Here is a 24,178-nt window from a genome sequence, read left to right on the forward strand (position 1 = left end):
AAAAAGACTTGCTGTGAGGAATATGGACTTAAACTGTAAGGTTTTATATATTGTCCTACCCAAAGGGGAGAATGTTAGGAATGATAGTCACCTAACAGTTGGGTTGGCAATATATAAACCAGGATAGTTAATTTAAGATTGTTGTATCTTAAAGAGAATGCTGTAATTGTGATCGGCTGAGGTTCCTCCAACGGCCATAAGATGGATCCAGAAACCTGGTTTGTTCTTGCATTTCCTGTATTGCCGTTTTGCCTGATTGTCATTCTGCTTGGATTGCTGTGAGTCTTGCAACTGTTAGCAAACTCCGTTTACTGAACTTTGTTTATGATACTGGACTTCATTTCTGGATTATCCCTGGACTGATACTAACTGCTTTAACCATGTATGATTTGGACTGTTTCTTGGACTTTGTTTACCCATTTACTGGAAGTAAAACCTACATTTTATTATTCAGTGTATCTGTATGCTGGTTGTGTGTTATTCAACATCACTCTCACTATGTTTCCCTGAGTGCAATCATTCTCCTAACAGAGAATACCTCAACACCACCTATTCAGTGACTGAGTACAATATATACTATAGAATAGAATAACAGAGTTGGAAGGGACCTTGGAGGTCTTCTAGTCCAATCCCTTGATATATATGCATAATAGATCATACTTATTATATGTAAAAATGAAAATACCACAGATAGAAATTAAGTGTCTAATATTTTTGTTAATGTACTTTAGATATGATAATCATTTGTGTTTTTTATTGTACTTATTTCAAGGCACTACTGTTCATTGATGATCTGAACATGCCAGTTGCAGAAATATATGGATCCAAGCCACCATTAGAGTTCATCCGTCAGTTTGTGGAGTTGGGAGGATTTTATGACACTAAACACCTTGAATGGAAAGTATGTTTAATATGGGTAACATTTCTTTTGTTATTTTTGATTTTTGTTAAATTAAGATCTTTTCATTAAAAATTTGTCATGTAAATATAGTATTCTGGATCAGTTGAAATTTATTCCCCATGTTAGTCAGTCTATATTCTTAGGCACATAGGTTTAGGAGAGAAATTAGGATTTTTAAATTCATTTTTAAAGTACAGGTAATCCTCAAGCTACAAATGTAATGGAGCCTTTAAATTACATTAATAATCTGAGGATTCATTAATTGGAACTCATTAAATGAACAAGCCTCATCCCTCCTCTCCCCAAAGCATTTGTTAATCAAATGTGTGGGTCATTAAGAGTGCATGGGGTACCTCAGGAGCGGGGAAGACCATGGGAGGCCTAGTGCAGGGACAAGACTACTGCCTCCAGCCACCAAAGGCCTCCTTCCACCCACTGAGAGATCCCATGCTCCTCTTTCCACCCTTGGGGTCCCAAGCTGTTTGTGTTCTGACCAAGGCTTCCTGAGACACCAACAAACACACATAAAATCCAAACCTCTTTTATTTTAGTTCAATGGCTATGAATTATCGTCATTCACAGCCGAGAATGAGTCTTAACCAGTTATAATTAGTCCCAGGGACGGCTGCCAAAGTTCTTCGAGAGACTTCTGATAAGAATGCACCTTATCTTACTTGAATGACTAAAGTCCCAATTACTCTTTACAAAACCAAACAGAGAACAAATTCACCACAGATCTTTCAGGGTCCAAACCGATCAGAGTGAACGACGTTGCTCCCTGCAAAGGTTTTCCTGCCATTGCACTTCCTATATACCTTATGGGAGAGGCAATCACCTCCAAGTCTTAATCCTGAGTCGCCCCTTTTGTCTTAGCTGCTCTTGCCTTCTGGCAGCTCTGTGGACACACGCACTGGGAACAGGCTCCCCTTGTTCCTCTGCCTTGCTGCTGCCAGATTCTGGAGGCTACGGAGTCAGCACATAACTCCCAGATGGTCCTGGCCCCATCTATGTATTGGACGCAGGACCCTCATCCGAGTCCTCCCAGACTCCCGGACTGGTTCCTGTTCTTCCCCACTGTCCGATTCTGCTGCTGTCTTCACAGCCTGCCGGTGAACCACAACAATTTGGGCCTTTCCTTCCCAACCCCTCTTCGATCACTTACCTTTGGTGCCACATTTGCCTCCTGTGCAGCCTTGGGTGCTGGAGCCATTGTCAGCAGGCAGAAAAGTGCTGGGCTAGCCTCTCACCTTCCCCACCGAGCCCCAGCCTCTCTCAGAAGTGGGCACAGCCCTATCCCTTGGCGTGAAGTGCTGAACCACCTGGATTTCCCCAATTATGCTACCATGAAACTGCAGAGCTTGTTGTGCATTGGCTCTACACCCCTCACACCGACTGTTGCAGCCTGCAGGTGCCTTCCTGCCTGCCAGATCTCCTGCCCTGATTTCAGAAGTTGCATGCTGAGGATCTAGAGAGCTTGGCATGCCTCTTCCCTGCACCCCTCCCTTGCCAGGCACACATCGCAAGATAATCCATTCTGTTTTCCAGTTCTGTCTCATTTCTCCACACAGTTCAAGACACTCTTTTTTCGCTGGAGAAATGGAAAAGCTGTGTTGCAAAAGGAAAAAAACATGTAGGGAAACTAAAGAAGAATAATCCAAAATCATTGCTTTCCCCAATGCAGACTCAGTGCTCAAGTCTGCCAAGATCCTTCTGAATTTTGAGCTAATCTTCTAAAGTATTGAAGTATATCAGAGTTTTAAGTAAATTAATTTGTTGTGTTCACCTTTGATTTAGCTCTTAGAATTGCAGACCTTTTAGTTACTATCTTGATTTTTCAATTCAGATTTTTAATTATACAGTCAGCAGCTATCTTGAGTTTGTGAGCTATATTAGTTACATTATGAATTATACTACAGTTATATTACGGATGATTTGATACACATTTTTCCATTTTAAAGTTGTTTTTTCTTGGGATTATTTAATAAAATTTTTAATGAGCCTGAAGTATTTCTGAGGAGATTTGTATTTTTATCTATATTTGTGATGTATGAAGCTCTGTACTTATCCTAGGAACAGATGGATTTCTTTTAATTGCATTAGAACCTTTTTCATAAGAATGTATACGTTCATTATCAATTATCGTGAACCAGTAAAACAATATTATAAATATGTTGATTTATAGGTTGTTGATTTTTTAAATTGCTATCTTATGTATTTTTCTAATAGCATGTTCAGGACATTGCCACAGTTGCATGCTGTACACCTCTAAACGTAGGAAGTAATGAGATTAGTACTCGTCTTCTGTCCCATTTTTGCATCTTAGTTTTGCCTGCAACTTCCTTACAGTCTTTGCAACGCATTTTCCAGGTAACTATCCCAAAGACCTTTATTTATTTAGTTTTACAAAGAGCAAAAAACCCTAACTGAAAATTATAACAATAGCAATAGTACTTAGATTTATATATCACTCCATAGTGCTTTACAGCACTCTCTGGGCAGTTTACAGAGCCAGCATATTGCCCCAAACAATCGGGTCCCCATTTTACTGGCCTCAGAAGGATGGAAGTCAATCTTGAGCTGGAAAGAATTGAACTCCTGGCTATGGGCAGAGTTTGCCTACAATACTGCATTCTAACCAGTGCCTCACTAGGGCTTTTAGAAATACCCTTATATAAAAAAGGAATTGAAGACTGAAAAATTGCTGAACACTAGAACAGATAATGATGGCACTTACAATCAATTTAGCAACCTTTTTAGAAATATGCAGTTACACAGGTTGACTCAGCCTTCCATCCTTCCAAGGTGGGTAAAATGAGGACCCAAATTGTTGGGGGCAATATGCTGACTGTAAACCACTTTGAGAGGGCTGTAAAGCACTATAAAGCAGTATATAAGTCTAAGTACTATTGCTATTGCTACTGTCAGCTAAGAGAAGAAGAGTTACCTTTGAGCAGTTGTGAGAAAGGGTTAGAAAATACATTGTTAAATCATCTCACCACAAAATCTAGAAGAGAGCAAAAATGCATTAGGGACTATTTCTAGCAGCTAGTAGGGACAAAGTTTATCATCTGGAATATTTTTAAATTGTCCTTCTAATAACAAAAGTGGCAAATATAGTAGGCAGGATTGAAATATTTGCTGCTTGAAATATTGCATTACATTACTTTTTTTTTTTTGCAATATTTCAAGTTTACTGATAATGTTGTGTTCTTGTGGAAGACAGGCTTGCACCTGCTTGGTTTGGGCAAGTATAATCATGTTCAAAATCAAACCCTGCAGGGTAGCAAAGGCCCATCAAGACCCTTGTAACTTCCAGATGCTCAGACAGCCCTGCAACAGCATCAAATGTGTGTGTGTGTGTGTGTGTGTGTGTGTGTGTGTGTGTGTGTGTATATATATATATATATATATATATATATATATATATATATATATATATATATATATATATATATATGTGGATCTTTGGTTATTCGGGTTCTCTCCCGCGTAAGATTCAAAGTATCTAGGCACGTTTGGGCGAGGTCCCACTCGCCATCTTCAGGCTGGTGCTTTCGGCTTAGTGCCAGTGCAAGCCGAAAGCACCAGCCTGAAGATGGCGAGTGGGACCTCGCCAAACGTGCCTAGATACTTTGATCTTACGCGGAGAGAACCCGAATAACCAAAGATCCACATATAAATACCAGCGAGAACCTCAGAAAACATATATATATATATATAATATATATATATGTTTTCTGAGGTTCTCGGAGTATTAGTATGTGGATCTTTGGTTATTCGGGTTTTCTCCCGCATAAGAAAACCCGAATAACCAAAGATCCATATATATATATATATATATATATATATATATATATGGCATTCAGCTTTGTTCGGGTATGATGATGTTCGAAGCCTGATGATGGCAGATGAGATTCTGCTGAAACGTTGCTACAACTTTAAAAGCACAACTACAATGACGTGGGAAAATACCCAACAAAGCTGAATGCCATACATGTAAGTACCAGAAAACTTAAGAAAACACATATATATATCTTCATGGTGGGGTCAGTTCGCTTCATGTGGCTCAGAGGGTTTGAAGTGGGTAGTGATGAGCCATACATGAGCGAACTGACCCCCACCATGAAGATGCAGCACGACCACAACTCGAAGCCAAACAGCAAGATCACAGCTCACCAGCTCAAATCCCCAGTAACTAAGACCAACCTGAGCACAACCAAGCCCCACCTGAACAGAACACACCTCCAGCCAATCAGAACATGGCCAACCCCCAATCAATCAGAACACAGCCAAAACCCCAACCAATGAGAACACACCCCCACCCAATCAGAACACAGCCAAGCCCCCACCCAATCAAGTCACACCCCACTAGCAGTTAAAGGAAGAAGCAGCTGCATATACTCTGAGAAGCACAGAGCTGAAGACATAAGATATATATATATATATATATATATATATATATATATATATATATATATATATATATATATATATATATATATATATATATATATATGTTTTCTTTCCCAGCAAATCTAGTTCTTCAGGCTGGTGCTGGCTTAGTGCCAGTGACAGTGTGTGCCGGCGCCCATCTCTCTATACAAGTGGTGGGGATGGTGTGCTGGCTGTGGCTTCTGCAGCCTCTTGATTGGTTGATGGAGTTGATGTTGCTATAATGGGCTTGTAGGCCTTTGTTGTAGAGATATCCTGGATCTTGTGCTGTCATCTCCTGGGTCGTTAGCCTCTTGTGTTTTAACGGCTTGGGTAATGGGTTGTGTGATGGGCTTGTGAGTTCTTTGTTGTGGTATCCTGGGTCTTGCGTTGTAATCTCCTGGGTCGTTTGTGTTTTGATCTCTTTTCGATTAGCCTCCTGTGTAGTAACAGCTTGGGTAATGGGTTGTGTGATGACCTTGTGAGATTTATTGCTGTGGTATCCTTGGTCTTGTGCTGTGATATCCTGGGTCATTTGCTGTGTTGTGACTTCTTGAGTTCTTGAGGTGTAATTTCTTGAGTTTTCTGATGTGATGTCCTGAGCGGGTGGCTGTGATGTAGCATTTGGGTTTTAATATGGCTTTGAGTTTGGGGTCTGGGTCTGTGTTCGTTTGGCTTCGAGTTCGTGGTCGTGCCACATCTTCATGGTGGGGGTCAGTTCGCTTCATGTATGGTTCAGAGGAGTTTGAAGTGGGTAGTGATGCGCTTACAACCCAGCGACCTACTAGTTAGCTTCGATGTCATATCCTCTTCACCCAAGTGCCAATAAAAGAAGCCTTGACAGCCATCCAAAACAAATACAACCCCCAAGCACATCCTAGATCTGACCAACCACTGTCTATCCAATACATACTTCACCTACAATGGACAAAAATACAAACAAATAGAAGGAGCACCCATGGGATCACCCTCTCACCTGTCATCGCAAACCTCTACATGGAACACTTTGAAACACAAGCTCTAGAAAAATATGATCACAAACCCAAACTCTGGCTCAGATACGTAGATGACACCTTCATAATCTGGCCACACGGGAAAGAAAAACTGAACAACTTCCTCACACACCTCAACAGCCTACACCCCAAAATACAATTCACCATGGAAACAGAAGCTAACAATCAACTTCCCTTCCTAGATGTCTTGGTATACAAAAACCCAATGGCTCCCTAGGACACACCATCTACCAAAAGAAAACACATACAAACCGCTATCTACACGCACTCTCACACCACCACCCAGCACAGATCAATTCCGTAGCTGAGACACTCATCTCCAGAACAAAATGCTTAGCTGATGAACAACACCTAAAAACCGAACTAAACACTCTCACCAACGTACTAACAGCCAATGGATGTCAAAGAAAGAAGATCACCCACCTAATCCAAAAAGAAACCCCAACCAAAATCCAAGACAGAGAACAAGAGAACAGCAAAGCCCTCCTCCCATATATAAAAGGCACTACAGACAAAATCAGCAAGATCCTCCAAAAACACAACATTAAAACAGCATTCTGCACAAACAGAAAAATATCCACCATCCTAAGAAACCCTAAAGACAAAATCGAGGTTAGAAAACCAAGGAGTATATGAAATCCCTGCACTGCCTGCCTCACCACATACATTGGACAAACTAACAGAAGAATAAGTGCACGCGTTGAAGAACATAAGAACTCAATCAAAAAGAAGAACCAACCTCTTCCTGGTCCAACACCCAAAGCCACGGACATGATTGACAAACTCCTCTGAACCATACATGAGATGAAACGCCAGCATGAATAAAGACACCTCCGCTTACCAGCCACTGACCCCCACCATGAAGATGTGGACTCACACCCAAGAAGATGAGACACGACCACAGAACTGCAGCGTCACTAGCCAAACGAACACAGACCCAGACCCCAAACTCAAAGCCATATTAAAAACCCAAAATGCTACATCACAGCCACCCGCTCAGGACATCACATCAGAAAACTCAAGAAATTACACCTCAAGAACTCAAGAAGTCACAACACAGCAAATGACCCAGGATATCACAGCACAAGACCAAGGATACCACAGCAATAAATCTCACAAGGTCATCACACAACCCATTACCCAAGCTGTTACTACACAGGAGGCTAATCGAAAAGAGATCAAAACACAAACGACCCAGGAGATTACAACGCAAGACCCAGGATACCACAACAAAAGAACTCACAAGCCCATCACACAACCCATTACCCAAGCCGTTAAAACACAAGAGGCTAACGACCCAGGAGATGACAGCACAAGATCCAGAATATCTCTACAACAAAAGGCCATTACACAGCCCATTATAGCAACATCAACTCCATCAACCAATCAAGAGGCTGCAGCACAGCCAACCAGCCCAGCACACCATCCCCCACCACTTGTATAGAGAGAGATGGCAGCTCCGGTCACACACTGCTTGCACTGGCACTAAGCCGAAAGCACCAGCCTGAAGATGGCGAGTGGGACCTCGCCGAAACGTTGCCTAGATACTTTGAATCTTACGCGGGAGAAACCCGAATAACCAAAGATCCACATACAAATACCCGCGAGAACCTCAGAAAACAAATATTGCACCTCTACGGGAGGAAACCCACCATCTGACCAGGACTTATGAAAAACTTGAAGTCCAAAGAGCTTCCATTTTATGTGACCTCGCATTCCTATGCAACTGCTGAGATCAAAATTTAATTCCCACAAGCTTCCAATTGAAATTCCACACCAACACAGCAGCCACCAAACGCATCCTAAAAAGAACAGAATTGGCCCTAATTAGAAATGAACTTCACACAAAAAGATTTCTCCTAGACCAAATCAACAAAGATCTTCTTACACTTCACCTCAGACTCAGCAACAAGATTCACCCCTTACTTTGGGACAAATCCAAACAACTCGGTGTCTGGAGAGCCGAAACACAGACCACCCTCAAGACAGACACACACACCAACAAACTCAGAAAACTACAACAATGCCAGAAACCAACTCCCCCCCCTCACAGCCACACATGAAACAAACAGTACACAACATCTCAGACAAGATCCTCACCGAAGCCGAAACCAAGGTCCTTTCAAAAGGATTCAACTTTGCTGTTGCTCCCAAACACATCCCCACAGAAACCATCATATGCGGAGTTGAAACCAGCCTGACCAAAACCAACCCTGATGAGGCTAATAGAATCAGACTCGAAATCACCAACATCCTCTGCACTAGCAAACCACCCAAAAGCAACTTATCCAAAGAAGAACAACCTGCACTACGTAACCTGAAAGAAGACACTAGCATAATAATCCTACCAGCAGACAAGGGCAACGCGACAGTGGTTATGAACACATCTGACTACCAAACCAAGTTAACCAACCTACTCCTAGACCCCACATACAAACCCCTAAAGACAGACCCCACCACCTACCTAGAAAAAACCACCAGATCCAAAATAAAAGCCTCCCCATCAGTGAAGAAATCCAGCAAAGAATCATACCCAGAGAGAAATCATCCAGATGCCCTAAGCTTTATGGTCTCCCCAAGATACACAAAGAAGGAACTCCACTTAGACCAATAGTCAGCTCTATAGGCTCACCTCTACAAAACCTAGCCAAATTTCTCGCCAAACAACTACAGCCCTATGCAGAATCCATCAACTCACATGTAAGAAACTCATTCCAGTTCATCGAGATCATAAAGAAACAAAACTTACAACCCAGCGACCTACTCGTTAGCTTCGATGTCATATCCCTCTTCACCCAAGTGCCAATAAAAGAAGCCTTGACAGCCATCCAAAACAAATACAACCCCCAAGCACATCCTAGATCTGACCAACCACTGTCTATCCAATACATACTTCACCTACAATGGACAAAAATACAAACAAATAGAAGGAGCACCCATGGGATCACCCCTCTCACCTGTCATCGCAAACCTCTACATGGAACACTTTGAAACACAAGCTCTAGAAAAATATGATCACAAACCCAAACTCTGGCTCAGATACGTAGATGACACCTTCATAATCTGGCCACACGGGAAAGAAAAACTGAACAACTTCCTCACACACCTCAACAGCCTACACCCCAAAATACAATTCACCATGGAAACAGAAGCTAACAATCAACTTCCCTTCCTAGATGTCTTGGTATACAAAAAACCCAATGGCTCCCTAGGACACACCATCTACCAAAAACCGCTATCTACACGCACTCTCACACCACCACCCAGCACAGATCAATTCCGTAGCTGAGACACTCATCTCCAGAACAAAATGCTTAGCTGATGAACAACACCTAAAAACCGAACTAAACACTCTCACCAACGTACTAACAGCCAATGGATTTCAAAGAAAGAAGATCACCCACCTAATCCAAAAAGAAACCCCAACCAAAATCCAAGACAGAGAACAAGAGAACGGCAAAGCCCTCCTCCCATATATAAAAGGCACTACAGACAAAATCAGCAAGATCCTCCAAAAACACAACATTAAAACAGCATTCTGCACAAACAGAAAAATATCCACCATCCTAAGAAACCCTAAAGACAAAATCGAGTTAGAAAACCAAGGAGTATATGAAATCCCCTGCACTGCCTGCCTCATCACATACATTGGACAAACTAACAGAAGAATAAGTGCACGCTTGAAGAACATAAGAACTCAATCAAAAAGAAGAACCAACCTCTTCCCTGGTCCAACACCTCAAAGCCACAGGACATGAGATTGACTTTAAAAATACCAGAACTATCGCCAAAACTGAACACCACAGCAGCAGAATAATCAGAGAAGCCATAGAGATAGAAAAACGCCCACACAGCATGAATAAAAGAGATGACACCTCCCGCTTACCAGCCATTTGGAAACCCGCCCTCATGAACAGACGAGTACCCAACATGATAAATGACACCAGACCCACACCCATGAGGGCCACACAAGATGCCACCACCACACTTCCACGTAAAAATCAGACTCACACCCACACAGAAGATGAGACACGACCACAGACCAGAAGCCGCACTGCAGCGGCATCACTACCCACTTCAAACTCCTCTGAACCATACATGAAGCGAACTGACCCCACCATGAAGATGTGGCACGACCACGAACTCAAGCCAAACGAACACAGACCCAGACCCCAAACTCAAAGCCATATTAAAAACCCAAAATGCTACATCACAGCCACCCGCTCAGGACATCACATCAGAAAACTCAAGAAATTACACCTCAAGAACTCAAGAAGTCACAACACAGCAAATGACCCAGGATATCACAGCACAAGACCAAGGATACCACAGCAATAAATCTCACAAGGTCATCACACAACCCATTACCCAAGCTGTTACTACACAGGAGGCTAATCGAAAAGAGATCAAAACACAAACGACCCAGGAGATTACAACGCAAGACCCAGGATACCACAACAAAAGAACTCACAAGCCCATCACACAACCCATTACCCAAGCCGTTAAAACACAAGAGGCTAACGACCCAGGAGATGACAGCACAAGATCCAGGATATCTCTACAACAAAAGGCCATTACACAGCCCATTATAGCAACATCAACTCCATCAACCAATCAAGAGGCTGCAGCACAGCCAACCAGCCCAGCACACCATCCCCCACCACTTGTATATAGAGAGAGATGGCAGCTCCGGTCACACATTGCTTGCACTGGCACTAAGCCAAAGCACCAGCCTGAAGATGGCGAGTGGGACCTCGCCGAAACGTTGCCTAGATACTTTGAATCTTACGCGGGAGAAAACCCAAATAACCAAAGATCCACATACAAATACCATGAGAACCTCAGAAAACATATATATATATATATATATATATATATATATATATATATATATATATATATATATATATATATATATATATATATATATATATATACACATACATATACATATACATATACATATACATATACATATACATATACATATACATATACATATACATACATACATACATACATACATACATATAGTGACTTTATCAGTGGTTTCATATATATACATATTAAAGAGGAAAAGGGAGAGACCAGTGCTCTGAGGCACATAACTTTACAGTGGCCTAGGACTCGATCTCTCCTCAGTCTCCTCACCAACTGACCATGGAGAAAGGAGGAGAACCACCACAAAACCATGCCTTTCAACTCCCAGAGCCAATCTTCAAGGATAGTATGTCAATATCAAAAGCCACTGAGAGATCCAGGACAGTTGTACAACCCCCATATTAGCCCACCAAAGATCATTAGCACCAAGGGTGGGATTCAAAAATCCCAACAACTGGTTATCTGCCCAGTTGCTGGGTGGGTGTGGCCTACCGGAACTTCTGGGAGGGCCATTTTTTGCCTTTCCCAGAGTCCGGAGGCTTCCCTCTGGCTTCTGGGAGGATGAAAATGGACTCCCCTGGGCTCCAGAGACCCTCTGGAAGCCAGAAACAGGCCCCTTCTGGAACTTTCAGGAGGGCCATTTTTCATCCTCCCAGAGCTTCTGCGCAGACCCTGCAATTACCTGCATCCAAAATGGGCCACGTGGAGACTCCTGGAAGGGGAGGGGTAGGGCCAGCCAGTTGGTTCAATTACTGGTTCGGTGAACCAGATGTAAATGTAACATCTGGTTTGCCCGAACTGGCTGAATCCCACCCCTGATTAGCACACATAAGCAAATACTATCTCAGTGCTGTACCCTGAACCAAGACTGAAAAGGGTCCAGATATTCTGCTTCATACAGGGTCCATTGAAGCTGCATACCAACCACCCTCTCAACAACCTTCCCCCAAAAGGAAAGGTTAGAGACTGGGTGAAAGTTGTCCAATGAGGGCAAAACATTAGAAGTTCTGCCATTGTTGAAGGCATTGAGGAATATAGTCAGGAAATATCTCTGAAACAATGACTCTATGGGTCATGGGTTGTCCAGTATAATCCTGCAGAGAAATTGATACTGCATCTAGATAGATAATTATGATTGCTTGAATGCTCTCAAATACTTTTTTAAGTGTACATTTAGACAGTTTGTTACACAGTGCTGTTTCCATAAAGCCTGTTTTATTACATTATGTAAAATGCTTACAATTCATTTTGAAAATATCTAAAATAATGTAGTGTAATATAACTATGGTAACAACAGTTTCTTTAAAGTAATGTACTGTACATAACTTAGCATCTTTATTATTAAATTATAATAAATGGAAAATATTTTACAATTGTCTTAAATGTATGAAATATTTTTATAGGTACGTCTGGGAACATACTTTTACATCAACAGATTCTTGGTTGAAGTTCAGAAGTGTACAGATAATTTAACATGCTGCTCTATTGCACTGTACTATAGAATGCTTCACAAAATGCTTCCAACACCTGCTAAATGCCATTATATATTTAATCTACGAGATCTTTTTAAGGTTTGTGTTTCTTGATTTTTCAATTGGTTAATGGTTAATCAGTGAAGTATAGGTAGCCTCATTTGGTGATAACATTTGGGACCTGCAAATCAGTTATTAACAGATGCAGTTGCTAAGTGAAATAGTGACTATGCTTATGATCTTATTTTACCCCTCCTTTGCTTTACAGATCAAAGAACGTTGTAAATGCAAGGATTGGTCATAAGATTACTTTTCAATCATTATTCTCGAATAATCACTAAAAAAGACTATTTGTATTCCATAAGTTAGAGAATAGGAAAGGAAAAAGACTTTTAAATAGAAAGGTTGCTTAAAAGAAGTACATAAATAGGTTATGATCAAAACTGTCATAATGTGAAGAAGGAAGGAGGATTTTAAGCCAGGTTTATTCATTTTACTGAACAACTACAAACTCCTCTTTTCTTTATTGGCTCTGCTTCCTTTTACTTTTCCTGCTATGAACCCTCTGTCATCATACTCAATAAAACATATACATAAACAATACTATATAAACAAATAATGTTTACTAGTATATACCGTGTTTCTACAACAAAATCCCCCCCCCCCAATAGGAAGACCCTGCATGTTTTCTAGGCATAAAATGAAATTAAGCCCCTCCCCCCAATTTTAGGCCTATTTTTAAACATGAGAAATTGGGGAGGAGGGCAGGGGGGAACTTGCTGTTAGGAGCGCCCTGTGGGCAGCCACGCCTCACCACCAGCCACTCCTAATGGCCGATCATGCCAGAGTGTGAAGGGCTCCCTACCCCCACCAAGCACCTTTGCTGCAGACCCGGGTATGGTGCTGGTTGCAGGCCGGGTCAGCAGACGGGCGGTGGCGGTGTAGATGTCGACCTCGGCAGGGCACTTTAAATTGAGAGACCTTCGGCGCCCGCCACTGCTGCTTCCTCCGTCGCTGTTGCTTTCCCTTCACATTGCTCCACCGGCAGCATTTCAGCCACTTCTTGGGTAGGGGAGCCGCCTCTGTAGCTTCCACGGTTCCCTAGTGCTTTTCCATTATTTTATCTTTTAAATGCTTCCATTAATTTCATCATTGTAATTTTTCCTTCCAACATAATTTTAATTTCTTCTGACACTTTAGGTAGTTCCATCTTCTTTAGATATTCCTTTATTTCTCCTTTTCCACTTGTTCTTCTTTATATAATTCTCTATAATATTTATGTATTATTTCTTTCTTATCTTCATTTCTATAACACAAGTTCCCTTTATCATCCATGAGTTGAGATATCCTTTTCTTTTCTTTCTCTTTTTTCAGTTTATACGCCAACTATCTTCCTGGCTTATTTGCATTTTCAGAAAAGTTTTGTTTAGTATATTTTATTTTTTGTGCTAGTTCTTCTTTATCTATTATTTCCATTTTATGTTTTGTCAGTCATTTTATTTTGAATTTCTTTTTTGCAGATTTTTTTGTAATTCTGCTTCCAGTTTTTTATATTCTTCTTCTAACATTTTTGTGCTTGTCTTTTCTTTCAATTTCTCTTTCGAGTATATGTTATTGTTGGTCCTCTTATATAAGCTTTAGCTGTATCCCACACATTTTGTAATGAGGTTTCTTCTTTCTTATTTTGTTCGAAGAAATTTTTTAATTCCTTTTTCATACAGTATATTCAATATATTCTTTTTCTCTCAGTATTAGATTGTTCATTGTTCATCTTGACCTCTTCTTTTGTCTTTTCCATATTACTTTAATTGTATTATGATCTGCCCATATATTTGTTTCAATGCTTATGTCTTGTATAATAGCAATTATCTCTGTTGTTGCCCATATCATATCTATTCTGGACCAAGATAAATGTCTATTTGAATAAAATGTATATTATTGCTTTTCTGGATATCTTTCTCTCCATGCTTCTTGAACTGCTAATTCTTCTGCCATTTTAAAAAATGCCTTAGATAGTATTTTTCGATTCTTTTTGACTTTTGTGTTTTATAGTCCTTTTTCTACTATCTACTATTGTATTGTAATCTCCAATAACACAAATATGTTCATATTCCAGTTCTGTTATTTTTTATGTAATTTGTCATAAAATTCAACTTGTCTTTCATTTGGGGCATAAATAGCCACTAGTAATGTCCATTTATAGTTCATCAATATTTCAACTATCAGTACTCTCCCTTCATTGTCTTGGTAAATTAATTCTGTTTTTATACTGTCTTTTATATATAATGTTATTCCTCTTTTGCTTTGTTGTGCCAATGTAGTGTATAGTCTTCCAATCTTAGGGTGGTCTAATACTTTCTCATATTGTTTCTTAATATGCACTTCTTGCAAACAAATTATATCCAATTTTAGTTTCTCTAATTTATTAAATATTCTTTTCCTTTTGATTGCCAAATTTAATCCATTTATATTAATCATCATTAACTTAATTTCTTCATCCATGGTCTTATTTGTGGTATGCTCTAGTTGCCCTTGTCACTCTCATCTCTCTTTGCTCTCTTGGTTTCTCTTCTTCCCTGGTTGTTCTCTCTTCCTGCATTTTTTCTTCTTCTCTTTGTTTTCTCTCCTCCCTCTCTGCAGTTTCTTCTTGCAGTTTTATTTCTCCCATCTTCTCTTTTCACCTTCATATTCTCTGATGTATTGGTCATAAAATAGTTCTGCTTTCTCAATGGTATCTAGTCTGTGTCTTTGCTCTCATCAAGTCACCATTATTCCCTCTGGTATCAGCCATCTAAAATTAATTTCTCTTTTAATCAAGCATTTTGTCAAAAACTGATATTCTCTTCTCAGATCTCTTACACTTCTTGGTATTTGTTTCAACACTGTTATCTCCTTTACTTTATATTTCAATGGTTCATCTTTCACCGCCTTTAATATCTCTGTTCTTATGGCCTTCTTTGTAAATCTAATATGCACTTATCTGGTAGCTTATTTTTCATTCCGTATCTGGTCTGAACTCTGAAGATTTCATCCACATCATATATCATTTTCTCTTTTGTCTCTTCTCTGGCTGCTGCAAGTAAATCTGTCATTATGTCTGCTAAGTTCTAGTTTTTTTCTTCTACATTTTGGAATCTTAGATAATAGTCAGCCTTGTCCATCTCCAACATTATAATTTTCTTTTCTTTAGTTTGGTCAGATCTTGATAATCTGAAATCCATTTCTCCTACTCTTTGTTCTATTATAGAAGTTTTTTCTTCCATTTTCCCCATTCATTCCTCATTCCATCATCCTTTGTTGGATATTCTCTATTTCCCCTTCTACATTATCTACTTTTCCTTCCATCTTCCCTACTTTTTCATCCACTTTCCCTATTTTGTCATCCATTTTTGCCATTTGATCTTGCATTGTTTGAAGTATTGCTTTAATTTCCGCCTGCATTGTCACTGCCTTTCCTTGTTGAATAATCAAGTCAAGAGAATTCTGCCATCTAGGACTGGATGCCGCAGAAGATGAGGCTGAGGATAGTGCAGATGTCACTGTTTTTTTCATCTTGAAATTTTTGACTAATTTTCTCTTATCAATTTATAGTCCACAAGATCTTTCCCCAAACAAAAGAAACTTTCTTCAGGTTCTTCTATACTTTAATCCAATATATTCCCTAGTAATAATACTGCAATCTGAGAAGATATAAAAAAAAAAGAAATCACCAAGAGAGCTCAGTAAAAATGGGAGAGCCCCCCCCAAAAAGGAAACATTAAAAAAGAAAGAAGAAAAAAAATTAAGTCCAAAAATTAATTCTACCAATAAAAAGAAGAAAGAATAGTGCAGTCCAAATTAAAAAATAAGTCAATATCCATAGGAAAGGAAAAAGGAAAAAAGGAAAAAAATTAAAAATAAGGAGTGAAAAAAGAAAAACCTTTCACAAATATCGACTAGGAAGGAATAATTAAAATCCAGCTGCAAAACTCTTCTGTCACCGCCTCTCAATGTACAGTCTCACTATTTCTCGTTACTGTCTTCCACAGTGCAATCTGCCACTCTATCCAAACAGTTTACACAGGAAAAAAAAGAAAATAATAAGCAATTAATTGAAAGGAGTTCTGGTTTCTGTTTCTTTGTATCTTCTGTTTCTTTTAGTGTCCAAGGATTACACTTTTTCTAATACAAGTCCTCAGTGTAACCTTCTATCACTGTAGATAATTATATCTTATTTAGTAATCTTTCTGGTCTCAAGGCTGGTATTCCTTTCTCCTTTTCACATATATTTTCAATTTTCCCCCAGTAGGTAGCAGTGTTGCACTGCTTTCCCTTTAATTTAAAATTTATTTATTTATTTATTTTATTTGTCAAGCAAGTATTAGATAACAGATATAAGTATAAGCATGGTTATGAATACATGAAATGGATACGAATAAAAAAGAAACAATATGACAGGGACGATAGGCACGTTGGTGCACTTATGCATGCCCCCTACAGACCTCTTAGGAAACTTTAACCTTAGACTGTCTACTATTGACCTCACCCCTTTCCTAAGAGGTCTGTAGGGGGTGTGTATAAGCGCACCAACGTGCCTACCATCCCTGTCTTATTGTTTCTTTTATTTTTTATTTTTCTTATATGTATCCATGTATTCATAACTTAGTTTTTACTTATACCTATTATTTTGTAAACAATTGACAAATCAAAATAAATAAATAAAATAAAAATTAAAAAAGTGTTGCTGCCATTAAGATTTATTCCGAATATGTTGGTATGTTGAAGATTTATATTATCAATACCTGTGGAATGAAATTTCTTTTGAAGGATAATTCTGTCATCTAAAATGGAAATCATTGTTTTTTTATTGTTATTATCTGAAATAGATATCCCACCCTTCAGGGCTATTAAGCACCATTGTAAAATACCTAAAGCAACCATGGGTTAGCATGATAAAGATGAAATCAGTTCAGAAGGTAGCATGAACATTTTCGTAACTTCAATAGTAATGTGAACATAGTTTCAATTCAAAAAGTTACTGTTAAAATCAATACTGTAGGTACTTGAAGGACTACTTCAAGCCAACAAGTCAGTTATTGTCTCAAAAGAAACAACAGCATTATTGTTTATGCATGAATCTACCCGAATTTTCCATGATCGTCTGGTTGATCTAGCAGAGAAGGAGACATTTTATCAATTTCTTTCAAATGAGCTCAACAATTATTTTAAAGTAAGTACAGATATAATTATAGGTATGATACATATATACGTTTTGTGAGGATTTCTTTATCATAAACATAGAATGTTTCAAGTTCAGTACACAAAATTGATTAGTTATTAATGATGCCAACATGATCTGATATATATTTGTATGCTCTTTCTCTGCCTTTCCATGAGGCAGTATGTCCAGTTTATCCTCTAAAACCTGCCAGGTTTCTAGTGTCATTTTGTATCTGAACATTCATAACCACTTCAACATTATTTTTTCTCTAAAGGTATTACAAAAAATTTAAAACAATTAAAAATATTAAAACAATAAAAACACCCACAAAATAAGTACAAACAGCAGCCATGATGATTAATCAACTAATAGTAAAGTCAAGTAGCTGAGTCCTTAATACATTCCAAGTCCCAGAACAGATTCATACTCAAGTTTTTAAATTTTTGTGAAAAACCAACAGGTTAGGGCCATTCTAATCTCCAAGGGGAGAATTTTCCATAAGGCAGGGGCTATAGCAAAAAGTCCATCTTAAGCCTGATACTCTTTGGCTGATCAGATCTTCAGCATAACCAATCTGTTGGACAGGATTGGACAAAGAGGGGCTCTTGGAGAAACTCTTGGAAAAAGGATTTTTTTAATATATTCTAGTGGCTCTCCTTGTCACGGTGGGATATAAATAGAATAGAATAGAATACTTTATTGGCCAAGTGTGATTGGACACACAAGGAATTTGTCTTGGTGTAAATACTCTCAGTATACATAAAGAAAAGGTACATTCATTAAGAATCAAGAATCATAACGTACAACACTTAATGATAGTCATAGGGTACAATCAACAATCAAATCATACTACGAAACAGTCAAGTAGGAGGGGATGGGTGATAAGGAGTGGTGAGAAGATTAACAGTAATACTAGTGTACTTTTTGTAAATAGTTGAACAGTGTTGAGGAAATTATTTGTTTAGCAGAGTGATGGCTTTCGGGGGAAAACTGTTCTTGTGTCTAGTTGTTCTGGTGTGCAGTGCTCTATAGCATCATTTTGAGGGAAGGAGTTGAAACAGTTTATGTCCGGGATGTGAGGGGTCTGTAAATATTTCCACAGCCTTCTTTTTGACTCGTGCAGTATACAGGTTCTCAATTGAAGGCAGGTGGGTAGTAATTGTTTTTTCTGCAGTCCTAATTATCCTCTGAAGTCTTTGTCTGTCCTGTTGGGTTGCAGAACCAAACCAGACAGTTATAGAGTTACAGATGATAGACTCCATAATTCCTCTGTAAATCAGAATACACATACATACATGCATATATACATCTCAAAGTGCAGATCCATTGTGACTTTTTTAGTTTGTCTAAGAAAGATCTTTGTCCTAATAAAGATTTTAAATTAGAAAATTATTCTAGATTTTCTAGATTCCACCATACCTGTAGATAAAAGAATTTGTATTTGAGAATTTGTATTAACCTATTTACTAATCTATACATTTCAAAATGCAGATACATAGTGAATTTTTTACTTTGTCTAAGAAAGATCATTATCCTAATAAAGATTTCAAATTACAAAATTATTCCTGTAGATTTCCTGGAAAAAGGAGAAGTTGATGGAGGAGTCTCCTATATTTGTAGATTTTCTAGATTACACTGTACCTTTAGATAAGAGAATATACAGAAATGTCACTAGCCAGAAGGTTCTTCTTTTGACACTGGAAGAATATTATGTGAGAATGCAAACAAAAGAGTCAGAGGTAATTTTTGAAATTCTGTTTAATATTGATGTATTGTGATTACTATGTGATGTGAGCCAATACTGTATACATGTATCTTAGGTGGTAGATGTCCCTCATAAAAATTCTTGATTTCCTCTAGTTTTCCCTATGCCCAAATAGCAGGACATAGTTGTATCTGAACAGCTAAGTACTGTAGTTAAATAAAAAATGTTACATAGGTTTATCATAATTCAAACTGCAAGTCCCAGCTATATTCAAGAAAGATGGCATAACAAGGAAAATTAGAATGAATAATTCAGAATTGATAATTAATAAGTAGTTTCTTCCATCTGTTAGTTCAGGATCATCAATATACAGATAACACTCCGCTTGATTTTTTAACTCTGTTGGTGTGTTCTGGAGATGATATTGAAGCTTTGTGCCGTGTCAAGGCTGTAAAGTTCTGGATGTGATGAAATAAGTTAAAACTTGGTTGGTTGGATTAAAATTTGCATGTGGTTGGAAAAAATGACAAAGAAACGTATAGATTTGAAACCGGAGTTCTTTTTATTGGGAATCTTACCAGATACATATAGTAAAGATTTGAAATATTTGATTGTAAATGTGTTAACAGCGGCTAGGATTGTATTTGCTAGAAACTGGAAGAATGAGAAAATACCACCACAGGAAGAAATTATTAAGAAAATATTGGAATGTGCTGAGATGAGTAGATTGACATTTGAAATTAGAGAGCAAGAGGATAAACAATTTTATGAAATTTGGGATCTTTTTTATCAGTGGCTAGATGACAAAATACGATAATAGAATATTTAGAAAGTTAGATAGCAAGGAATACTTTTATTTTTTCTTTTGCCTATGTTATTTGACATTATATCTATAAAGTGTTTTTAGGATAGATTTGGTATGATTATATGATTTGTTATTGAATAAACTGTTTAAAGTATTGTTATCTCATAAAGCATGAATGATTAAAAGTATAGTCAAATGATTTATTAATAGTGATATTAGGATATATAAGTTTGGATTGACAATATGAGTTGTTATGTAACATAACTGTAATTGAGACTACGAAATGAATGCACAAAACTGATGAACCAACCGACACACTGTACGTACATAAGAGAGTTGATGTTTTAATGTTTTGTTTGTCTTGTTTGTTTCTAGAAAATCAATAAAAATTGTTTTCAAAAAAAAAAAAAACTTGGTTGGTTGCTGCTTAGAATCAATTTATGATTGAAATGTCATATATACCTGAAAGATAAATTAGCAAAATTGAACCCAAACAAAATGGAGATGCTGTTTGTTCACCAGTGTGTTCATCAGTTCTAGTATTATCTCTCAAGGGATGTGGGGAGTGGTACTGTCCTAAAGGAGCAGGTGCTTGACTTAAGGACCATCACAGCTGTTGCTGGAAGTGCAGTTGAAGACGGGCTGAAAGGACCTTTGCTCAGCTATGTCTAGTACCTCAGTTGCCACCTTACCTGGAATAGGAGGACTTGGGTACAGTGGCTCATATCTTTATTGCCACTTGGTTGCACTTCTGCAATATGTTCTATATGAAAAGCATTTGAAGATCACCTGGTTGGAGCAGGCAGCTTGATTGCTAAGCTAGATAAGATTTTAAAAGGCATACAGAAAGTTACTGATAATCAGTGCAAGGCCCACAATAGATGTATAATATGCTAATGGTGACACTGTCAGTCAATATGGGCCACTGCAAACTGCTATGTCGTATAAAATCCTATCTGGCTTTGCAACCAAATTGCCTGCTCCAACCAGGGTTGCCTCAGGGTCATCTGAGGCAATACTTTTTGGAAAGGTATTGGTAGGATCCCATTTTCATGACGTTCGGCTGGCTGAAGTCAGGAAATACTTTTTTTTAGTTATGATGCCAATTCTTCAGAGCCACCTACTCTGGAAATAAGATTGGTCTTTTCAATATTAGCCTTGTCTGGAAGCTGAAAAGCTGATGAAAACACAACTCTTCCAGAGAGTTCTCATTGATAGATATAATAACAATGTGTATTTAGTTTTCTCTATTTTATTTTGTTTGTTTGACGGGATGATTGTTCCATTTTGGGCTATATTTATTGTAGATGTAGTTGTTTTTGTTTTCTTATTCTATGGCTTACTTTTTTAAGCTCCTCAGATTTTTTGCAGTTTTTGTTATGAAGCGCAGTTAAATATGCACAATAATAAATATGCATATGATGGGGTTTCTATATCTTCCAACCACAATTTCCTGTGCCTTGACACAACTCTTGGGGGAGAGCCTTCTTTCTCACTAGTTTATTTGAGAACAGAAAGAGGCAAACCTATGACTTCTGACTTAATTTTTCTGTTGCTTAAACAGGTTGCTGGGGTATATAATATTTGTCAGAATGAGAGGATTGATTCAATTAGAAATGGACGGCTTTGGTATATATTATTAGGTTAAGGAACCAAATAGCAGTTGGAAACCCCCAAAAGAAAGGAAAGCTAAGAGAAAATACCAATTGAGTCTGCAAAGTTTATCTCAGTTTATCTCAGGATGTTTTGCTACCCAAGAATATAGATAAAAAAGCACATGACCAAGAATGAGAAAGGCAAACAACACACATGCATGAAATAATACAAAAATTCTAACTCACATCAAGCTTGCACAATTTGTATGTGACCAAAACTTTTCTAGATCACCAATTACAGATCTCTGGGAAATGAGATTATCAGGTTTTGAACCAATCCAGAAAATGTTCCAGCTACTCATATGAGAGAAAAAACAATTAAAATGAGCTAGCTGTTCTCTGTTTGAAAAGCTTACCCGAGAGAGAAATAGTCTTGGTCCTGAATGTCCCTTTAGCATTAGTTTTCCCACTCTGTTTATGCCAGATCCCCAGATAAAAACGTTAGATTTTGCTTTTCCTTTAACTCTTTCATGTCTGAAAGGCATTTTGGAAGGAGGTTTCCCCATATTCCAAGGCTGTCAAACTCGCAGCCCGCGGGCCGGATGCATCACACACTGGCCACATCCCTGCCCAGTTTAGTGAAGGGGGAAAAAGTCCCGATATGTCATGTGATACCACTGTGATGATGCAAGTTTGACACCCCTGCCCTAATCCCTACATTTTTGCTTTCTCTTTTCTTAGATCAGTATGGTATTTTTCAAAGAAGCAATACAGCATGTAATTAGAGCTGCAAGGGTTTTTCGACAACAATGTGGTCATATGACACTGGTAAGAAACTTTATTTTTAATTGGACATGTTATATAAAATGTCAATGATGTGTCTCTATTTAAAAGTAGCACATCTTAAATCAAGGTAAATTTTAAACACCATATGCCATTAAAACACCTATCACTAAGCCATAATTATTATTATTATCCTGCATTCTAAAAATTATTTAAACATTTTAATAAATGAAGATTTGCTTTAGTAAGTCATTTTTTTACCTGATGTTTATCTAACATTTTTAATATTTATTAACAGATTGGATGGAATGGCAATGGAAAAGCAACCTGTGCATCCTTAGCCAGTTATATATCTGAATGCAGTATCTATAGGTTATCTACTTCCTATAGTTACACCTTTGCACATTTTCAAGAGGATATTAAAAAAGTCTATAAACAAGCTGGAGCAGAAGGCAAGAGGACCATTCTTCTCATTACAGATTCAGATATAATTCAAGTAAGCCTACACAGAATATAAATTAATATACATATTAAATTTGTATCATGTTAATTAAACACTCGTTAAAATTTTTCATCTCTGTTTCTTGCTTCTTTCTTAATCTTAATATATCTGGATTGTTATCAGAGGTTAAAGGATGATTGGGAGCTGACTGCATTTTCACCAGTCTCCTAATAAATTATTAGAATAGGAACTATTAAACAGTTAACACAAAATAACTTTATAGCTGGAGCTCCATTAAAAGTGTCTGTAAAAAAACATCATTTTGTCAAAATGACAAAATCTAGATTGCTACAACCCAAAGTTATGGAGATAATTAATTGGTATTATTTTTCTTAGGAATCATTTGTGGAAGTCCTAAGTTGTATTCTGAAATCAGGACAAGTGCCCCACCTATTTGAGAAGGATGAGTTGAATAACATTATTGAATCACTTACATCAATTTCTGAAATGGCTAAGGAATCCAACAAATTGGATGATATGTATTCTTTCTTCTTACAGGTATATACTAGTTTCCTGTGATCAATGTGCTCTCTCAGTGAAATTGCTGTACCCATTCCAGCTTGAGTTCTACATTAAACAGCAGGATCCAGAGTTGTGCTCATTGAATTTAATTGTCCTATTATTAATAGATAAATTAAGCCAGGAATGTGACAAGCTGTTATTTATAGCTTTGAAGACATCATTGTCTTTTTGACTGTTGCCCATTGTGCTTATGAAGGCAGAGTAAGAAATCTGATTTAATGAATGATAGAAATTTTAATTATCACCACCAAGGATGGTTTTGTATCATCTGGTCTGAAAGAAACCCAAGTTAAAAATGATCATTATATCTCACCTTTATGAGTACTAACTGATATCTCTCTGTGTTGGAAACTGAATTAATGAATTGC

The 24,178-nt window shown here is 38.0% G+C and overlaps 1 protein-coding gene across 1 annotated transcript in view; it reads left to right on the forward strand.

Annotated features, from left to right (window-relative positions):
- Positions 1-24,178, forward strand: part of DNAH14 (dynein axonemal heavy chain 14) — a 267,453-nt gene that overhangs the window by 149,875 nt on the left and 93,400 nt on the right. Inside the window, exons 47-54 of the mRNA XM_087957091.1 lie at positions 773-901; positions 3,128-3,268; positions 12,630-12,797; positions 17,737-17,907; positions 19,470-19,637; positions 22,745-22,831; positions 23,085-23,282; positions 23,625-23,786. Of these exons, the coding sequence (XP_087813217.1) occupies positions 773-901; positions 3,128-3,268; positions 12,630-12,797; positions 17,737-17,907; positions 19,470-19,637; positions 22,745-22,831; positions 23,085-23,282; positions 23,625-23,786 (1,224 nt within the window). The remainder of the gene's footprint in view (positions 1-772; positions 902-3,127; positions 3,269-12,629; positions 12,798-17,736; positions 17,908-19,469; positions 19,638-22,744; positions 22,832-23,084; positions 23,283-23,624; positions 23,787-24,178) is intronic.

Source organism: Notechis scutatus, chromosome 1 (genome assembly GCF_049901735.1).
Source record: "Notechis scutatus isolate UNSWTSFEM ecotype Mainland chromosome 1, rNotScu1.2, whole genome shotgun sequence".
NCBI lineage: Eukaryota > Metazoa > Chordata > Lepidosauria > Squamata > Elapidae > Notechis > Notechis scutatus.